The 20,228-nt window shown below is 45.0% G+C and overlaps 1 protein-coding gene across 12 annotated transcripts in view; it reads left to right on the top strand.

The window, feature by feature from the left end:
* Nucleotides 1–55: 55 nt before the first annotated feature.
* TP53BP1 (tumor protein p53 binding protein 1) overlaps nt 56–20,228 on the top strand; it is an 87,532-nt gene continuing 67,359 nt past the window's right edge. For 8 of the 12 annotated variants that reach the window (XR_012154135.1, XR_012154134.1, XR_012154136.1 and 5 more), the window contains exons 1-10: nt 321–419; nt 963–1,138; nt 1,317–1,401; nt 1,730–1,817; nt 2,253–2,335; nt 3,156–3,317; nt 3,783–3,864; nt 9,629–9,813; nt 11,622–11,748; nt 14,705–14,796. Coding sequence is in view for 8 of the 12 variants with exons in the window: in XM_073304641.1 (XP_073160742.1) it covers nt 971–1,138; nt 1,317–1,401; nt 1,730–1,817; nt 2,253–2,335; nt 3,156–3,317; nt 3,783–3,864; nt 9,629–9,813; nt 11,622–11,748; nt 14,705–14,796 (1,072 nt within the window). In the remaining 4 variants the exon portion in view is untranslated. The other 4 variants (XM_073304644.1, XM_073304642.1, XM_073304643.1 and 1 more) reach the window with 4 other exon arrangements.

The following is a 20,228-nucleotide window of genomic DNA, read 5'->3' on the forward strand; positions in this document are numbered from 1 at the left end:
CGAAGTAGCCCATTGCTCCACGGAGCAGTTTCCTGTAGTGCACCTGGCCCAGGGCTTGCGGGAGGCAGGCCCAGCCGCTCCCTGGGAGCGTGCACCGCGGGCGGCCCCGCCTCGCTTCCTCCGCAGCCGCCCCGGGCCCGTGCCCGCCCGCAGCTGCTGGGGCCTGGTCGGCTCCCCGGCCCCGGAGCCCGAGGGGCGGGGAGAGAAGCTCGGCGTTGCTGTGGTAACCACGCAGCCGTGCGTGGGGCGGGACGCGCTGCGGCGGCTCCCAGCGGCGCGGCTGAAGCATGAGCGGCCGCGGGAAGCAGGCAAGCGGCGGGGCTGGCTGCGGCCCTGGCTGGGGGGGCGGGGCGCGCGGCGCGGGGTCCCGACGTCCCGACACTGCGGGGGCCGCCCCGCCTTTAGGGGCGTCGCTTGAGGTAGGCCCTGTTGCCGCCGTGCTGATTGTCACACTTGCCCTCTGGGCACCCTGCCGGGGGGGTGAGAGCCGGAGGGGGGCTGTGAGAGGCGGGGGGCGACAGAGCCGGGGCCGCCCGAGCCGGGGCCGCCCGCGGGGTGAGCCGAGCCGAGCCGAGCCGGGGCCGCCGCGTGCGGGCCTAGCCCAGGGCCAGACGCTTGCCCGGGCTCAGCCCTGGTAACTGCCTCCCTCTTGTCCCGCCTCACCTTGCAGTGCCCGGGGGCAGACGGCGCACGGGCTCTGGGGAGGTGAGGGCGTCCGACGGGACGGGACGGGGCTGTGCCGTGCCTGCAGGGAGTACCGTGCAGGATGGGGAGCTGAGGGACTGGGCACCGGCCCTACACAAGGCGGGGCGTGAGAGCTAGAAGCTCTGGTTTGGGTGGGTGCCTCTGCGTGCTGGTATCTGTCTCCTGTTTCTGCCTAGGCTCCAGGGGGAGACAGAATAACTTCCACAGTACCTGGAGCAAGTTCCAGCTGCACTGACCCCTTTGTCCTCTCTCTTTAGGGCAGTGGATGGACCCCAGCCAGAGCCAGCTAGATTTAGGCTTCTCTCAGCAGGACACTCCCTGCTTGATAGTTGAGGACTCCCAGCCAGAGAGTGCAGTGATCGAGGAAGACGCTGCTCATGGCTGCATCAGCCTGCTAGCCCTACGTCTTCCCAACTGCAAGAGCCCAGTATTGGTGAGTGGAAGCTCCTTTGAGGGAGGTAGGAAGGAAGTGAAATACAAGCATCTATCCAGCAAGTATATATGTGTTTGCTTGGGCTGTGTGGGAGAAGTAAGCTCAGTTTAGGCTGAATTCTCTCCAGGTGCTTAATGAAGAACTGGAGATGTAGAAATCAGGTGCATGTGTTTTACAGGAGATGACCAGCCCTCAAGGTAGCAAACTGGCTGCTGGTGGTGGAGGAGGAGAAGACAGAGGCCTTGAGGAAAAACAGCTCACAGGTGAGGGAGCCATAAGTAACTTTACCTTTTATTTATCTCTGAGAAGTTAACATTCTCCGATTGCTCTAAAATTCATTCTCCTGCAATGCTTGTGTTGATGAGATATTTGGGGGTTGCTGGCTTTGGAGAGGATGGTACCAGGGCTTTGGAAATTATTGTGAAGAGTTGAGTATCAGGGCATGTGACCGTGAAAGGGGTGAGTGGGCTAAGCAGATATAACAGTGAGCTGTTCTTGTCAGAGTGCTGCTGACTTCCTCACTTCTCAGTGTCTGTCCCTATAGCCAGAAGTTTGCCTCTCTTCCATTCTAATGGCCTATTATGTTTTCAGAGCCCATGGACAGTTCTACCCATCAGGATGCGACAGGTTCGCTCAGCCAAGTTATTGATCGATTGCCTCAGCCTACCAGGAAGAACAGGTGGATAGAATATTCCTTGACTTTGTCCCTGCCCCCATCTCCAACTCCATTTCTGTTTGTCTTAGAGGGATTATCTTCGTGACGTTTCCCCCTTATGTGGTGGCATACCTGGAATGCCAGTGCTGCTGGGGTTAACTGATGTGTAACAGTACAATAGCAAATCAGTTCAGAATGCAGAAGAAAATCCTATTTGTGCAATTTAGCTCATTTCCTGGATATCTGTGTGATCCTCTGGGATGGTTCAGATGTACTGAGGAACAGCCCTGAATTCAAGGGACACTGATTTTTTTTTTTTTTTTTTTTTTAAGATGCTGAGGGTGTCTGAGGGACCCATGTGTGAACAAAAATAAAAATAAACTTAAGAAAACAGCCTGAAGAAAAAACCCAGTGTGCTATGTTTCTGACTGTCCAGATCATCTCTTCTCTCCACTGCAGGGTTCTTGAGATGGTAGCAGCTGCTGCTGAGGAGGCAGGTGAAGATGCTGCACACTGCACTACCCACTTGCTGGGTGCTGAAGGTAATTCTTCTGCTCTAGAGCCTTCCGTGACTTCCTCAGAGCATTAAAATCTGCTTGGAGCTCCACTAGCTTGTGTCTGCATTCATATAATTTTCCCCTTCAGCAGGCTCACTGTTTCCCATCAGATTAAGATAATATGAAGCAACTGTTAAGAAATCAACAATTTGCCTAGAGAGCTCATCCCCAAATACTTTAGGGCTTTAGAAATCAATACTGATTGTGTGCCGCGTGTTTGAAAACTACCAGTTTTCTACCCACCCATACACCCTCTCAGATGTCAGTGGAGTAATTCTTATCCTTGTGCTGGCTCAGGTCTTTAGGACAGGAAGGGGCTTAGGAGGGGAATGGAAGTAGCCAGATCATTAGAAAATAGTTGTTTTTTTTCCTAAAAGTTTGTTATGCTAGCAGTAAAGGAAACTTGATGTGATGGTTGTCATTAAATGTTAGCGTTTACCCACAAGTGCTACACTTGGAGGCTGAATTACCACAATTATTTCCTGGGATACTGTACACTACCTGATACCATTGTTTGGTAACGTGTTGGCAAATGATGGCTTTTTAATGTCAACCATTATACCGATTATGTTGTTGGGTTTTTTTTAATTATCAAAGAGGGGCTGTGCGGCTTTTGTAGAGTACTGAGAGCAGCTGAGTTTCTGTCTCCGTGGGTAGTTGCTCATAGTTATCGTAGGCACTTTAATGCGTCCTCTGTCTGGGAACATGTCTGTGAGCTAGCTATTTTGTTTGTGTGCAATGGGTGTTAATTCTAATGGCAATTTATACATAAATTATTTTTTTCTTCATGGATGTTTGGTGCTAGACTCTGGCACATCGCAGTTGGGTTTTGGAGCTCTGGAACTCTCACAAAGTCAGGACTTTGAGGGAGACTCAATATTGAGTGAAGAGGGTAGAGGTCACCAGCTTCAGCCATCAGGCACTGTCCCTACCTGTTCTAATCCCATGAGGAATGACCCTAATGAGGGTATGTAAATGGTCTTGTTCATAAAAACCTTTTCCTTAGATGGTAAATTTCTCTCTGTTTCCTTTTGAGTTGTAGATGGCATGTTTCCTCTGATACGAAGTGCAAGATCAGGAATGATATTAAAGCTGCCCAAAGCTTGAAAAGGAGAATTCTGACTTCCTTTTTTCCTTCGGGCTTGTTCCTTCACTGTTGTGGTGTTGCCCAAGTGTCAACATCTGTCTTTCTATGAGTGCCTCTTTTCTTAGCTAACTTCTAACAATCCAGAAAATCTGACACTGAATCTATTCTTTGCTACAGACCTCACAATCCCTTTCTAGTTTTCTCTATCAGTGGACCTTCTATATTGTAAATTCATGACAGGGTTGTGTTGATATCTGTGTTATGTGAAGTGCCAAACACTTGTTGATACTTGTCAGCACAGATTATTTAAACTGAGTAACAAATGTTTTCTGTGTCTCCTGCTAGAGCTGCACATAGTTAGGAGTGAAGCTCTGTCCGCTGGAGAAAGTTACACAGGTGCACAGTGCTGGCAAGAGAAGTCTGGAAGGTAAAACAACTGCCCTCTCTGTAGGTACCTTGGGTGGGGGCATGCAGAAGGAGGAAAGCTGAGAAAACAGCAAGGATTACTGGTTGTAACAATGTGCTGCAGGGCCCTCTTGGCTCCTGCCCCTTGGGTTGATTAAGACCAAGAGACCCTGGGTTCAGTAACCACTGGTGCAGTTTATTTACAGGCTGTGCTCCCACCACATTTTCACCATTTCAGTAACTCTTTATTCTCTGCAGGCGGAAGGAAGGAGAGAGCTACCTCCCTGCTTCCACTACCTGCCTTTTCCCTTTCTTCCTGCTGCCCCCTGGTTTTTATACAGCTGCAGCCTAATTAGGCAGCAGCTGTCTCTGTTTCCCAAATTACGGCCAGGTGGTCCAACCAGCTCCAATTCACCTCCCTTAATTGGAGCTGGAGTGACAGAGGGCTGGCTCAGCAGTTCTGGTTCAGTGACCTGTCACACTGCTTGAAAACTTCCTATAGTGGAAGTTGCTGAAAGGAATGTCTCAGTAATGGTGGCTGAGGAGAGCTCCCATCCTTTCCTGGCTGGGAAGGGGGGTGGGGTGGAAATGGTGTAGGAGCATTCAAGGAAACATGACCTTTTTTAATGTGGCAATGCAATAGGCTAGAAGAAAATGTTAGTGTTTCATTTTTAACTTTAGAAAGCAATATATTTATTAAAGGCCATTTTGAAACCCACGTCACTGTCTGTCCCTGTTTTTAGGGAATTGGCTGTGGTCTCTCAGGAGTCTAATGATACTCCCAGCAGGGACTTTGTTGGGTATTGGAGAATTTCACTGTTGTAAGTTTTATAATTATAAGTTGTTTAACCAAAAAAGTTAAGTTTTTATTAGGTTTCAGAGTAACAGCCGTGTTAGTCTGTATTCGCAAAAAGAAAAGGAGTACTTGTGGCACCTTAGAGACTAACCAATTTATTTGAGCATGAGCTTTCATGAGCTGAGCTGTAGCTCACGAAAGCTCATGCTCAAATAAATTGGTTAGTCTCTAAGGTGCCACAAGTACTCCTTTTCTTTTTGCGAAGTTTTTATTAGTAACTCTTAATTATAAATCTTACAGCGGTTAAACTCTCCAGTTTCACTGTTAACTGGCAAAGTGTATTCTTTAGGTTCCATTTGCATTGCCCTGTTTTCATTAGGACAGGAAGCCGTCATCTAAGTAATAGGGCTGTCAAGTTGATTAAAAAAACCAGAATACCATTTATATAAATATTTTTGTATGTTTTCCACTTTTTCAAATATATTGATTTCAATTACAACACAATACAAAACGTACAGTGCTCACTTTATATTTATTTTTTATTAATATTTGCATTGTAAAAATAAAAGAAATAGTATTTTTCAATTCACCTAATACAAATACCATAGTGCAATCTCTTTATTGTGAAAGTGCAACTTACAAATGTAGATTTTTGTTGTTGTTACATAACTGTTTTATTTTTGAGTGCAATGTAAAAGTTTAGAGCCTACAAATCCACTCAGTCCTCCTACTTGTTTGTCTGAGCAATTGGCTGAACAAGTTTGTTTACATTTGCAGGAGGTAATGCTGCCCGCTTCTTGTTTACAATGTCACCTGAAAGTGAGAACAGGCATTCACGTGGCACTGTTGTAGCCGACGTTGCAAGATATTTACGTGCCAGATGCGCTTAAGATTCATATGTCCCTTCAACAACCATTCCAGAGGACATGCATCCATGCTGATGAAGGGTTCTGCTCAATAAAGATCCAAAGCAGTGCAGACCGATGCATGTTCATTTTCATCATCTGAGTCAGATGTCACCAGCAGAAGGTTGATTTTCTTTTTTGGTGGTTCACGTTCTGTAGTTTCTGCACCGGAGTGTTGCTCTTTTAAGACTTTTGAAAGCTTGCTCCACACCCCGTCCCGCTCAGATTTTGGAAGGCACTTCAGATTCTTAAATCTTGGGTCAAGTGCTGTAGCTGTCTTTAGAAATCTCACATTGGTACCTTCTTTGCATTTTGTCAAATCTGCAGTGAAAGTGTTCTTAAAACGAACAACATGGTGAGTTATCATCCAAGATTTCTGCTATATATTTCATGTTATAGCATGCAGGTAAAACACAGAGCAGGAGACCTACAATTCTCCCCCAAGGAGTTCTGTCACAAATTTAATTGATGCATTATTTTTTTAACAAAAAGAAAAGGAGTACTTGTGGCACCTTAGAGACTAACCAATTTATTTGAGCATAAGCTTTTGTGAGCTACAGTTCACTTCATCAGATGCATATTGTGGAAAATACAGAAGATATTTTTATACGCACAAACCATGGAAAAAATGGGTGTTTATCACTACAAAAGGTTTCCCCCCCCCCCCCCCCCAAACTACTCTCCTGCTGGTAATAACTTATCTAAAGTGATCGCTCTCCTTACAATGTGTATGATAATCAAGGTGGGCCATTTCCAGCACAAATCCAGGGTTTAACAAGAACGTCTGAGGAACAGTGGGGGGTAGGGGGGGAGAGGGAGGAATAAAGAAGGGGAAATAGGTTACTTTTTATAATGACTCAACCATTCTCAGTCTCTATTCAAGCCTAAGTTAATTGTATCCAATTTGCAAATTAATTCCAATTCAGCAGTCTCTCGTTGGAGTCTGTTTTCGAAGTTTTTTTGTTGAAGGATAGTCACTTGAGATCAGAAATCGAGTGACCAGAGAGATTGAAGTGTTCTCCGACTGGTTTTTGAATGTTATAATTCTTGACATCTGATTTGTGTCCATTTTATTCTTTTACGTAGAGACTGTCCAGTTTGACCAATATACATGGCAGAGGGGCATTGCTGGCACATGATGGCATATATCACATTGGTGGATGTGCAGGTGAACGAGCCTCTGATAGTGTGGCTGATGTTATTAGGCCCTGTGATGGTGTCCCCTGAATAGATATGTGGGCACAGTTGGCAACAGGCTTTGTTGCAAGGATAGGTTCCTGGGTTAGTGGTTGCTGGTGAGTGGTATGTGGTTGCTGGTGAGTGGTATGTGGTTGCTGGTGAGTGGTATGTGGTTGCTGGTGAGTGGTATGTGGTTGCTGGTGAGTGGTATGTGGTTGCTGGTGAGTATTTGCTTCAGGTTGGGGGGCTGTCTGTAGGCAAGGACTGGCCTGTCTTCCAAGATTTGTGAGAGTGTTGGGTCATCCTTCAGGGTAGGTTGTAGATCCTTGAAAATGTATTGGAGGGGTTTTAGTTGGGGCTGAAAGTGATGGCTAGTGGCGTTCTGTTATTTTCTTTGGCCTGTCCTGTAGTAAGTGACTTCTGGGAACTCTTCTGGCTCTATCAATCTGTTTCTTCACTCCCACAGGTGGGTATTGTAGTTGTAAGAATGCTTGATAGAGATCTTGTAGGCGTTTGTCTCTGTCTGAGGGGTTGGAGCAAATGTGGTTGTATCGCAGAGCTTGACTGTAGACGATGGATCATGTGGTGTGGTCAGGGTGAAAGCTGGAGGCATGTAGGTAGGAATAGCGGTCAGTAGGTTTCCGGTATAGGGTGGTGGTTATGTGACCATCGTTTATTAGCACTGTAGTGTCCAGGAAGTGGATCTCTTTTGTGGACTGGACCAGGCTGAGGTTGATGGTGGGATGGAAATTGTTGAAATCATGGTGGAATTCCTCAAGGGCTTCTTTTCCATGGGTCCAGATGATGAAGATGTCATCAATATAGCGCAAGTAGAGTAGGGGCGTTAGGGGACGAGAGCTGAGGAAGCGTTGTTCTAAGTCAGCCATAAAATGTTGGCATACTGTGGGGCCATGCGGGTACCCATAGCGGTGCCGCTGACTTGAAGGTATACATTGTCCCCAAATGTAAAATAGTTATGGGTAAGGACAAAGTCACAAAGTTCAGCCACCAGGTTATCCGTGACATTATCGGAGATAGTGTTCTTGACGGCTTGTAGTCCATCTTTGTGTGGAATGTTGGTGTAGAGGGCTTCTACATCCATAGTGGCCAGGATGGTGTCATCAGGAAGATCACCGATGGATTGTAGTTTCCTCAGGAAGTCAGTGGTGTCTCGAAGGTAGCTGGGAGTGCTGGTAGCGTAGGGCCTGAGGAGGGAGTCTACATAGCCAGACAATCCTGCTGTCAGGGTGCCAATGCCTGAGATGATGGGGCGCCCAGGATTTCCAGGTTTATGGATCTTGGGTAGCAGATAGAATATCCCAGGTCGGGGTTCCAGGGGTGTATCTGTGCAGATTTGATCTTCTGCTTTTTCAGGAAGCTTCTTGAGCAAATGCTGTAGTTTCTTTTGGTAACTCTCAGTGGAATCAGAGGGTAATGGCTTGTAGAAAGTGGTGTTGGAGAGCTGCCGAGAAGCCTCTTGTTCATATTCCGACCTATTCATAATGACAACAGCACCTCCTTTGTCAGCCTTTTTGATTATGATGTCAGAGTTGTTTCTGAGGCTGTGGATGGAATTGTGTTCTGTATGGCTGAGGTTGTGGGGCAAGTGATGCTGCTTTCCATATTTTCAGCCCGTGCCCGTTGGCGGAAGCACTCTATGTAGAAGTCCAGTCTGCTGTCTCGACCTTCAGGAGGAGTCCACCTAGAATCCTTCTTTTTGTAATGTTGGTAGAGAGGTCTCTGTGGATTAGTACATTGTTCAGAGGTGTGTTGGAAATATTCCTTGAGTCGGAGATGTCGAAAATAGGATTCTCGGTCACCACAGAACTGTATCATGTTTGTGGGGGTGGAGGGGCAGAAGGAGAGGCCCGAGATAGGACAGCTGCTTCTGCTGGGCTAAGTGTATAGTTGGATAGGTTAACAATATTGCTGGGTGGGTTGAGGGAACCATTGCTGTGGCCTCTTGTGGCATGTAGTAGTTCAGAAAGTTTAGTGTCCTTTTTCTTTTGTAGAGAAGCAAAGTGTGTGTTGTAAGTGGCTTGTCTAGTTTTAGTAAAGTCCAGCCATGAGGAAGTTTGTGTGGAAGGTTGTTTTTTATGAGAGTTTTTTATGATCACTTTAGATAAGCTATTACCAGCAGGAGAGTAGTGTGTGTGTGTGTGTGTGGGGGGGGGGGGAAGAGAATCTTTTGTAGTGATAAACACCCATTTTTTCATGGTTTGTGTGTATAAAAACATCTTCTGTATTTTCCACAGTATGCATCCGATAAAGTGAGCTGTAGCTCATGAAAGCTTATGCTCAAATAAATTAGTTAGTCTCTAAGGTGCCACAAGTACTCCTTTTTGCGAATACAGACTAACACGGCTGTTACTCTGAAACCTATTTTTTTAACGAGTGTCATCAGCATGGAAGCATGTCTTCTGGAATGGTGGCCACTTTGTATTGGTGTGGTGTAATGGTGGTGTACACTTTGTATTCTGTGTGGTAGTTGATATCAATATTTTTGAAAATGTAGAAAAACATCCAAAATATTTTAATAAATTTCAATTGGTATTCTATTGTTTAACAGTGTGATTAAAACTGAGATTAATTGCATGAGTTAACTGCAATTAATCACAGCCCTAATAAGTAATGTTTTAAAATTCTATTTAAAACCTGTTTTTGCAACTTTGTAATGAGCGGAAATCAGAATCTTGAGTTTACTTTATAATAAAAAGTGTTTAACTCTGCTTTAAATTCTACTTACCCCCACCCCATATTCACCTTGGGCAGGTGTATTTTGACATGGGTAAAAATATTTTATTTGTCCCTGCTATTGTGGTGAGGACGAGTGAGAAGATTTTTGTACCTGGGCTGGTAAATATTCATGATAGTTCTGCAACACTACTATAAATTGAATTTCCTAGGTCAGAGGTTATGTCTAGCTCTCCCAGAATTCCACAGCAACACAAAGAGACCAGCAGGATACAAATGTCTGTCTGTGATGTGCTTGAAAGTGGGTTGCAGGCTGAGAAGACACCTGATCCTGGTCTGCAGGAGTCAGAGATTTTGTCAACTCAGGAAGATATGTTTTCCCAGAGCCACACAACAGGTAAAAACAGACCAACTAATGCCAAAGTATCCATCCTAAGGGACAGTCACTGTTCTATTTTTTAGCTGGGGGCTATGCATCTGTCACAGGGTGACTGGCCCCTTTAAGAGGAAATAAGGTCCAGTGTAACTGGACTGATTATCTGCTGCCCAACTGGACTTGAGGGAAGGCACCTGGGGCTTATAAGCGTGGTTGTCTGCAGCTGCCTGGAAACACTGTAGGAGCAAGAAAGCTCCTATGAGGCCCTGAATCAGCAGGGGGAAGTCATCAGAGGGGGGGAAGTCCAGTGGAGAAGGCCAAACTCTAGGCAAGAGGTGCTGGGAGATCAAGAAGACCGATCCTCAGCGGGAAGGGCTATGCCCAGCTTGGGTTTGGGGCAAAAATATTGAACTGTAATGAGACGACAGATGCTCAGCCTAGCTGAAATTGGGATGAAGACTTTGTAGGTTTAACTTCTGTTTTGAAAGACTTTATACAAGATTTAAACTGGATCCCAGATGGCGAAATGTTTGAATATCTCAACTGTGTGGACTTTTTAAGGGACATTACTGGGCAGATGTGCCCTTTGATGGCATCTTACAGGGAAGCAGGTTACAGTGGGCAGAATGCTTTGGGTGTGTTTTGATTAAACGAATGTTTCTGTTCATGTGAAAGTACTCTGGAAAGCAAAACACAGCCTTTGCCTATGTGGGGAGCGTTCAGATGTTCTCTCGTTGTTCTGAAGTGAATCATAATAATGCCATTAGAATGGGTTGTTTGAGTATTCCTCACTTTTTCCTGCATGCTCTCCCCCCCCCGCCAAAAAAAAAAAAAAAAAAAAAAGCATGGCCGTAAAACTGCTAATTGTTTTTGTGACGCTAGAAAAAGCATGGGCATGTATTTTAAGCCTTGTCCATGTTGGGGAAACTTACCCCAAAAATTCCTGTTGGTTCAGCTGAACCGGCATTATAATTGGCACAAGTGCTAGTGTAAAGGCTTCAGCAGCCAGAATAATTTTTTACCATATTTCAGTTACACTTGCTTTTCAGTAAGTTTAGCAAAACTTGGCTGTATGAACAGGAATATACAGAGGAAGAATAGGGAGGTTGTGTATATGTAGCACTTATAAGACCACTACTGGAATATTGTGTCCCCTTCTTGTATCCATACTACAAAAGGATATTGAAAAACTGAAGAGGTTTCAGAAAAGAGTTACAAAAATGAATTGCGGTCTGTAAAACATGCCTTACCATGAGAGACTTAAGACATTCTACTTAGTTATTGAAAAGAAGTTTAAAAAGGTGACTTGATCGTGGTTTAAAGGCTGGGTCAAAACAAAATTGCACTGGTTTAACTAACAGGTGTGATTTTTAAACAGCTTTAGTTAAATTGATATAACTTTAAGTAGATTTTACATCCAGAAGGTTTATCTAACAAAAACGGTAAAAGCAGTGAGTTTTCTTCTTTGTTGTTGCCAGAGCCTTGTCTATACTTGTGCTCCCACCAATTCGAACCTTGATTTGGCTGAACTGGTATTGGAACCATTGAGAATTTTTTCCTACAATTCTTTAGTGTAAACACTTATAATCCAGTATGAGAGAGCAGGCCACTTTTGCCAGCCAGTAACAAGCCTTTTACCTTTTAGGGATATGACGCTTGCATTTCATGTGCCTTGGACCTGTGGTTCCAAAATCCATTTTTGTCTCACTGAGAATATTGGTCTTTGTCAAACTGGGAGGTAACTTTGCAGAAGTGAAAATCATCATCATGATTTTATCTGGATAACTTGCTTTATAATAATCCAGTCTGTTTCCTCTTGCTCCAAATAGCTTCAGAGAGTGACTGTACCATAACCAGGGTGGAAGTGGGAGGTTCCGTGGCATGCACCCCTGCTGGCACTCTGCAACTCCTGCATCTCTCTGTGCAGGGGTCCCTTGGTCAGGAGAGTCTTTCCACGTAAGCAAAAAAAACAAAACAACAACACAACCCCACAACACACAACCAACACCTCTAATATGCACTTGTCCTGCATGGGATGAAAGTCACTGAGATGAAACAGCCCAGCACAGCAGGTGGGGTTAAATCTTCCAACATGGATTACATTGTAATTGTGGTTTTCTGCAAACTGAAGTCTTTGAAGCTTAATAGCTAATAAGGTATAATTCTGGCTTTTCACATGGGTTTCCATGGGGGGGGGAAGACACTGGGCTCATTGGTAACCTTTCAGCCTTCCTCAAGGAGAATAGGGGACCTTACAGGGTTTTCTGTTAGATGAGTGGGGACTTCATGCTGCTTGGGAGAGAATTACTCTTTTTTGCCTTTTGGTTCTATTCAGGTTATGCCAAGTTGCAGGATGTAGAGGAGTTGTAAAATCTGTTTGGTTTTAGCCTCCAAAGTGATAACTAAAAAATTAAGCTACATTATCTTCCATCAGTTTTCCTGAACTCCCAATAGCTTTCTTGGGGAAGGTGTCCCCAGCTCCATGCACACTTCAGGATCTCCTTGCTAGCTGTCTCTGAAATAAACGTCAGTGCAAAGCTGACTGAACGGGGATACTTCAGAGTGTCTACCTACAGCTGAGAAGAGGGTTTAAAACTTGTTAGGCATTGAGGAGCTATTTGGGGAAAGGGGTGCCTACACAAAAGGAAATGTCTCCATTTTATTCAGAGGAGCCATACTTTTGATGCAAAAACACCTTGTTAATTTTCTGTGGCTAGGGTGGAGGCGTATAGTTTAAATTAGGAGAAACTGGGGGAAGTTGACTGGTACTAAAGATGACTGTGGTCAGACAAAGTTCTCTGCTGATGATACAAAGATAACTCTTCTGGTAAAGGATAGAACAGATTGCTTCTTTTGACCTGCAAACTGGATCAACTTTCCCATTCCCTAGGATAGCCATTCATATCTTCACCAAGCACTGATCTCCTCTTCATCACTGAGTCCCCCACTCTGCCAATCACCTGGTCTCTCTCAAAATAGGATATCTGCCTGCTGCCCACCATCTTATGCTTCTGAGACTTCCAGACCATCAGTGTTAGTGACTTCTCTTCCACTCTCAGCTTGCTCCTCCCTGTTGTCTCTTCCCATGACATGGTTGTCGATTCTCTGCATTCTACACTCCCCTCCACACTTCTTTGCCCCTCTCTCCCATCACAAGGCCCACCCTAACTCTTCCCCATCATCTGCATCCTCCACTGCCACATTCTCACAGCAGAACATCTGGCAGTAGTTCAGTGAGCATGGTTACTTTCTCCACTACTGTTCTCTCCTCCTTCAATTCTGCTAACATCCTAGCCAGGCCCTCTGCTTCTCCACTCAGATTCCCCGTGTGCGCAGTCCCACTCACCTGTTCATCACCTTTGACTCCTTTCTCAAACCTCTCCCCAGCCCCACTTCACTCTACACAGGATCTTTACTGATTCTCTCCCCCCCCCCCCCGACAAAACTGCCAAATTTTGATGACTTCTAAGCCTTCCCTTCCTCCCCACCACTTTCCCCATTGCCCCTGTCACTCATGCAGGAGCTTTTCATCCTCTGGTGTTGTCCTCTAACCCTTCAGCCTACCCTCGTAACCCCACCCAGGCACTAATCTCCCTTTCACCCATTCTTCTCTTCACCCTTTGTCCTTATTATTCTGTCTCTCTTCTCCTTCTACTGTACAAGCTGCTTTAGTCTCTCCCACCTTTAGAACAAACAAACAAAAAAACCTCCACATGGTTGACCCCCATGTAGTCCTGCAGCGACCGCCCCATCTCTTCTCCCCTTCACTTCTAAATTCATTGAACAGAATGTTTACAGCTTCTGTCTGGAGTTCCTCTCTTCAAATTCCATCCTTGACTATCTCCAATATGGCTTTCTTCTTTCTCCTGCACACCTCTATCATGTTTTCCTGGGCTACAGTTCAGAACTGGTACTCCATCCTCGTGATAGAAGGATACAAAACAATGAATGGTATGAATGATTCCCATTTATCTCTTCTCATAATAGAAGAAACAAGGGGACATAGTTAAACTCAAAGACAGCAGTTTAAAGCTGTTGAGAGGAAATTTGTGTACAATGTATAACTAATCTGTAAAACTCATTGACTTCAGTGCTATCTTAAGGCAAGATCTTAGTAAAAATCAGACTACGCACTAACATGAGGAGTAATGCACAGCTTCATTAGGTAGAATAAAAATGGTACAATGGACTTGAGAGGCTTTGGTTCAAGTACATGCCCCACCACAGACTTCCTGTATGGCCTTGGGCAACTCATTTAGCCTGTCTGTGTCTGTTCCCCATCTGTACAATGGGATAACAGCATTTCCCTGTCACTGTGAGGTACTGTGAGGGTAAATTCATTAAACATTGTGAGGCATTCAGGTACTTTGATAATGGGGAGCAGATAAGTACCTGAGATGATAAATAAGGGAACATGCTTCAGAGCATTAGTCAACCACTAACTTCCTCTCCAGGCAGGTTTCTTCTTAACCAAAGGACGTTATTGCATAACTTTCTACCCCAGAGTTCCTTGCACTTTCCTCAGAAGTATTCAATATTGGCAATTATCTGAGACAAGATAGTGAATTAGAGGTCTCCTCCATTCTTGACAGTTTTTTTTCTGTATGTCAGTACAATGCTTGTTTTCACATCTGTCAAGTTATTTTAACTGCAGTCTGAATATGTAGGATTCTCCCTGCTTTTGGGCTGTGTTGTGATCTGTAGACTGTTGCTACATGGAAACTGAGCTGCGGGTCCCCTGCCTGTACTCCTCTGCAGTCGTTTGAGGGATTTAGGCTCTTTGGCTTGATTGTGTTAGCTGGTGAAGCAGGCTCCCGTTGTGAAAGGCTGGAGCTACTCTTGTGGAGTATGAGAAATAACTAAAGCATTAAGTGATCTGTGATTTTATTTTTATTTATTTATTCCTCTGCAGTTATTCTTCAGGCCTGATTACTCCTTCTCCTGATGCCTTTAGATCCCATCCTCTTATCTCCAGCAGTCCCTCAGAACAGGAAGAAACAAAAGGTAAAACTTCTGTGAATACTGATCTGGTTTTGGCTTTTCCCTATACCCACTCCTCCAGCCTGTGTGTCTAGCTTCCTCCAAACACTGCTTAGAATCATGTCATATGGTAATCTGCATAACAAGCGCCTCTCCTTCTCCCCCTATACAGCTCTTCCTCAAGAGTCTTCAAACTTGATTGATTCCTTAAGTGCACATGCAATGGGCCACTCCCGCATTGGCTTTCCCTGTACCTTTGGGAGAAGGTGATAGTACGTCAAGAGTAGGGCATCATCAGCTAGTTTCCCCTTCTCTCTTGGTAAGATGGGGATGCACTGAACACGGGATGCCGAGGGCCAGTTGCCATTGTGCTTCCTTGGAGGAAAGGCATTCATGCAACAGGATAGGTACTGCAGGGCAGCAGGAATCCCTCTTCTCTTTATGTATAAATATATTTGGAGGGGCGGGGAGCCGACAACTACATTAAAGAATCACTGTACCTTAATTCAGACCCTTGGTGCATTATAATACCATCTTTAATTTTATAATCACATACTACTGTTTCCACAGGACCCCTGCCTCATTCAGTGCACGGAAAGGACAGTGCTCAATGAATGGGTAGCTATTTGATATTTTTCTTCACACCCCCCCCCCCCCAAATACTTGATATTTTTCTTATCTTTCTCATTCAAAGTGTGACTCCAGGCCTTATTAAAACATACACTATCCAAACCCTGCACTGAATAGAAAATTATTAATTTCCTCATGAGTGTTGCTATGGTGTATTCATTGTAGCATCTGGGGGCTTCAGACATTATTTTCAGATGATTCTCTTACCGGTACCCATGCAAAGTCAGGTGGTATTATCCCTATTTTACAGATTAAGAACCAAGAAAGTGACGTTAAAGCCAAAGTTATCAAGTGTTCACTAATTCTGAGTGCCCAACTTGAGACGCTTAAAGCTTGATTTTTTTTTTTAATAGTACTTAGCATTTTTTAGCACCTTTCATATTCAAAGCACAGAACCCCTTGGACTTCACGTACAATTGAAAAGCTCAGCACTTTTGCAAATGTGGCCCCAGGTGTGTCAAGCTAGGCTCCCAGAAAATTAGGAACACACAATTAGTGACCACTGGTGGAAGGATTGATTTCAGTGATTTGCTCAGCATCTTGTAGGAGCTTTGTGGAAAAGGCAGAGGTAGAATCCAGTTCTCTAGGATGGCATTCTAATGCCTTAACCATTTGTGGTGGTCTTCACTCTGGAAGTGATGACTGGAAAAAGGCTAATGTAGTGCCCATCTTTAAAAAAGGGAAGAAGGAGGATCCTGGGAAATACAGGCCAGTCAGCCTCACCTCAGTCCCCAGAAAAATCATGGAGCAGGTCCTCAAGGAATCAATCCTGAAGCACTTACACGAGAGGAAAGTGATCAGGAACAGTCAGCATGGATTCACCAAGGGAAGGTCATGCCTGACTAATCTAATCGCCTTCTATGATGAGATTACTGGTTCTGTGGATGAAGGGAAAGCAGTGGATGTATTGTTTCTTGACTTTAGCAAAGCTTTTGACACGGTCTCCCACAGTATTCTTGTCAGCAAGTTAAAGAAGTATGGGCTGGATGAATGCACTATAAGGTGGGTAGAAAGTTGGCTAGATTGTTGGGCTCAACGGGTAGTGATCAATGGCTCCATGTCTAGATGGCAGCCGGTATCAAGTGGAGTGCCCCAAGGGTCGGTCCTGGGGCTGGTTTTGTTCAATATCTTCATAAATGATCTGGAGGATGGTGTGGATTGCACTCTCAGCAAATTTGCGGATGATACTAAATTAGGAGGAGTGGTAGATATGGTGGCAGGTAGGGATAGGATACAGAGGGACCTAGACAAATTGGAAGACTGGGCCAAAAGAAATCTGATGAGGTTCAACAAGGATAAGTGCAGGGTCCTGCACTTGGGACGGAAGAATCCAATGCACCGCTACAGACTAGGGACTGAATGGCTAGGCAGCAGTTCTGCAGAAAAGGACCTAGGGGTGACAGTGGACGAGAAGCTGGATATGAGTCAGCAGTGTGCCCTTGTTGCCAAGAAGGCCAATGGCATTTTGGGATGTATAAGTAGGGGCATAGCCAGCAGATCGGGGGACGTGATCGTTCCCCTCTATTTGACATTGGTGAGGCCTTATCTGGAGTACTGTGTCCTACAGTTTTGGGCCCCACACTACAAGAAGGATGTGGAAAAATTGGAGAGAGTCCAGCGAAGGGCAACAGAAATGATTAGGGGTCTGGAACACATGATTTATGAGGAGAGGCTGAGGGAACTGGGATTGTTTAGTCTGCAGAAGAGAAGAATGAGGGGGGATTTGATAGCTGCTTTCAGCTACCTGAGAGGTGGTTCCAAAGAGGATGGTTCTAGACTATTCTCAGTGGTAGAAGAGGACAGGACAAGAAGTAATGGTCTCAAGTTGCAGTGGGGGAGGTTTAGGTTGGATATTAGGAAAAACTTTTTCACTAGGAGGGTGGTGAAACACTGGAATGCGTTACCTAGGGAGGTGGTAGAATCTCCTTCCTTAGAAGTTTTTAAGGTCAGGCTTGAGAAAGCCCTGGCTGGGATGATTTAATTGGGGATTGGTCCTGCTTTGAGCAGGGGGTTGGACTAGATGACCTCTTGAGGTCCCTTCCAGCCCTGATATTCTATGATTCACTCGTGGGGAGTATTGCCTAGTAGTCAGGGGCTTAGGCCTTTGACTTGCAGAGGGGTTTTTAGGAGGGGAGCTAGGCCTTCGCACTCTAGCCCAGGGCTCTGTAAGGGTAACAAAAGCATCTAATGCCCAAGAATGCCTTAAGGCTGCCTTCCCTGGGCCACTTCGTATCATCCCTCTGTTGTTCACAGTCCATACAGGAAAACGTGAAGGGGGTCAGTTCACTGCATGGCACCTCCTTGTGTCTGGGCATGGCAGCTTTCTCCCTTTTGGGGCATCAGCTGATTCCTCTCATGCCTTGGCCCTCTGGTCAGTTCAATTCTAAGTCTCTTCCTTTCAGGGGCAGTCTATAAACAAAACACAGAATCAATATACATAAGCTGGGTTAGTATGTGAGAGAGGGAAATGCCTCCCTCTCAGTTGATAAAAAGTAGGTCCTCCCTTCCCTTGGGGGGGAACCTTCAAGCAGTTGTGGATGGGAGATATCCTGCTTTCCCTTAGGAGCTGCAAGGTGTAGGTCCTCTCTCTTCCCTGGCCTGCCCACAGGTGAGCTGTTCTGCTCCTTTTAACTTCTCCAGTCTGTGCTGAGCTCAGAGAAGCTCCTGAGCCCCTTGTTGCCTGGTATATGGTTTGTATATGCCATCATACCATGAGACAGTCTTCATTCTTCCCGCAATCCCCTCTTTGTTCACCATACACCTTCCAAAGAAGCAGGGAACCTATAGAAAACATCTTCATTTGTTACACAACCCTGTTTCATTCCTTAAGCACCATCCAGCTTGTGCACTGTAGGAGACAGGTTCTGTGGAAAAATAGTATGTGATTAAAGTCCGAATTATCATCATGGAGCCACAGAAGGGGCTGAATTATGTATGCAGAGGCAACCCTAATCTTACGCTTCCTAACTTCTGAGTACATGTCTTTGCTACCTTAGTGTTCTTTTAACATTTTTTTAGGGCCCTACCAAATTCACAGTCCATTTCGGTCAATTTCACGGTCATAGGATTTTAAAAATAATAAATTTTATGATTTCAGCTATTTAAACCTGAAATTTCACAGTGCTGTAATTGAAGGGGTCCTGACCCAAAAAGGAGTTGCGGGGGGTCACAAGGTTATTGTAGGGGAGGTTGCGGTACTGCTGCCCTTACTTCTGCGCTGCTGCTGATGGGGCGTTGCCTTCAGAACTGGGCGCCCGGCCAACAGCCGCCATGCTCTCTCTGGCAGCCCAGTTCTGAAGTCAGCGCAGAAGTAAGGGTGGCAATACCATGACCCACCTCTCCCTCAGATAATCTTGTGACTCTCCTCCTGCAACTACCTTTTGGATCCGGACCTCCAATTTGATACACTGATCTTCCCCAATGAAATCTCTATAGTATAGAGTAAAAGCCTACAAAAGACCAGTTTTCACAGGGAGAGACCAGATTTCGTGGTCCATGATGTGTTTTTCATTACCATGAATTTGGTAGGGCCCTAAACATTTTTAATGTAGTATCCCAAGGGGTGTGTGTGTATGTTTTGTTTTATTTCTTTTTTTCAAAGACAACTGAAAAAAGCACAGATTCAATCATACAGATCAATATTGATCCCCATATAGGTTGTTAGCAGGGTTGGGATCTTTAGCTCCACAACACAGACCTCTACAACTTGAGCTAACTGAATGAATAACTGGTAGCAGGAGTAGGCTGTTATCCTCCATGTAGACAATCCACTGGAAGGGGGAGAAGACGTGTTTTGCCGGTGAGTTCATGCCTATTTGCTTGACAGCAGAAGATTGTTTTGTCTCTGGAATCCTGGATTCATTTCCAGGCCCTGGAAGGAAATATTCTATAATGGTTGGATCCATCTATCCCTGTTTCTTTGCCCCCCTCTCCCTACTCCTTCACATTTTTTCATTGCTTCCTGCTTTGTCCTCAGTGCTGCCTGGGTGCTAATAGGAGACACTGAAAAGAAGGATGATCTAATGGTCATGGTGCTAGCCTAGGACTTGGGGGATCTGGGTTTATTCTCTGCTCTGAGCAAGTCATCTTGGGTAAAATTTTCAAAAAATGCCTAAGTCACTTTTGAAAATGGCATAGGTATGCGGGAGCCTAAATCCAGTTGACTCAGTAAGATTTAGACTTCAAGTCCTTTTGAAAATGGCACTTAAAGATTTTTGAAAATTTTACGCTTAGTCTCTCTCTCCCTCAGTTCCCCATATGTAAAATGGGGATAACACTTCCTTACTGCACAACAGCTGTGTGGGAGAATAATTACATTAAAATTTTTAGGTGCTTGGATATTAGGATAATGGGGACCGTAAAAGTGCCTACAATAGATTTTAAAAATCCTGTGGCTGGAAACTGAAGCTAGATAAATTCAGACTAGAAAAAAGGGACTCTTTTTTTTTTTTTTGGGGTACTGTAATTAACCCTTGGAACAATTTCCCCAGGGCCGTGGTGGGTTCTCCTGCACTTGGAGTCTTTAGATCAAGATTGTATGTCTCTTTTCTAAAAGATCTGCTGCAGCCCAACCAGAAGTTATGGGCTGGATGCAAGAATCACCAAGTGCAATTCTCTGGCCTCTGTTATACCAGAGGTCAGAGTAGATGGTCATAATGGTGCCTTTTGGCTTGAAATCCGAGACAACACACAAGACACTTTCCCTGCTCCGTTTTGGTGCCCAGTGCCACAGCAGACCTCAGTTGCTGGGAGGAGCAATTGCAGGAAAAATTCTGCACAGCCCTGAAATAGCGTGCTCAGTTGCTCTGTGGTATGGTGCATGCATG

The sequence above is a fragment of the Lepidochelys kempii genome, chromosome 10 (assembly GCF_965140265.1).
Source record: "Lepidochelys kempii isolate rLepKem1 chromosome 10, rLepKem1.hap2, whole genome shotgun sequence".
Taxonomy (NCBI): domain Eukaryota; kingdom Metazoa; phylum Chordata; order Testudines; family Cheloniidae; genus Lepidochelys; species Lepidochelys kempii.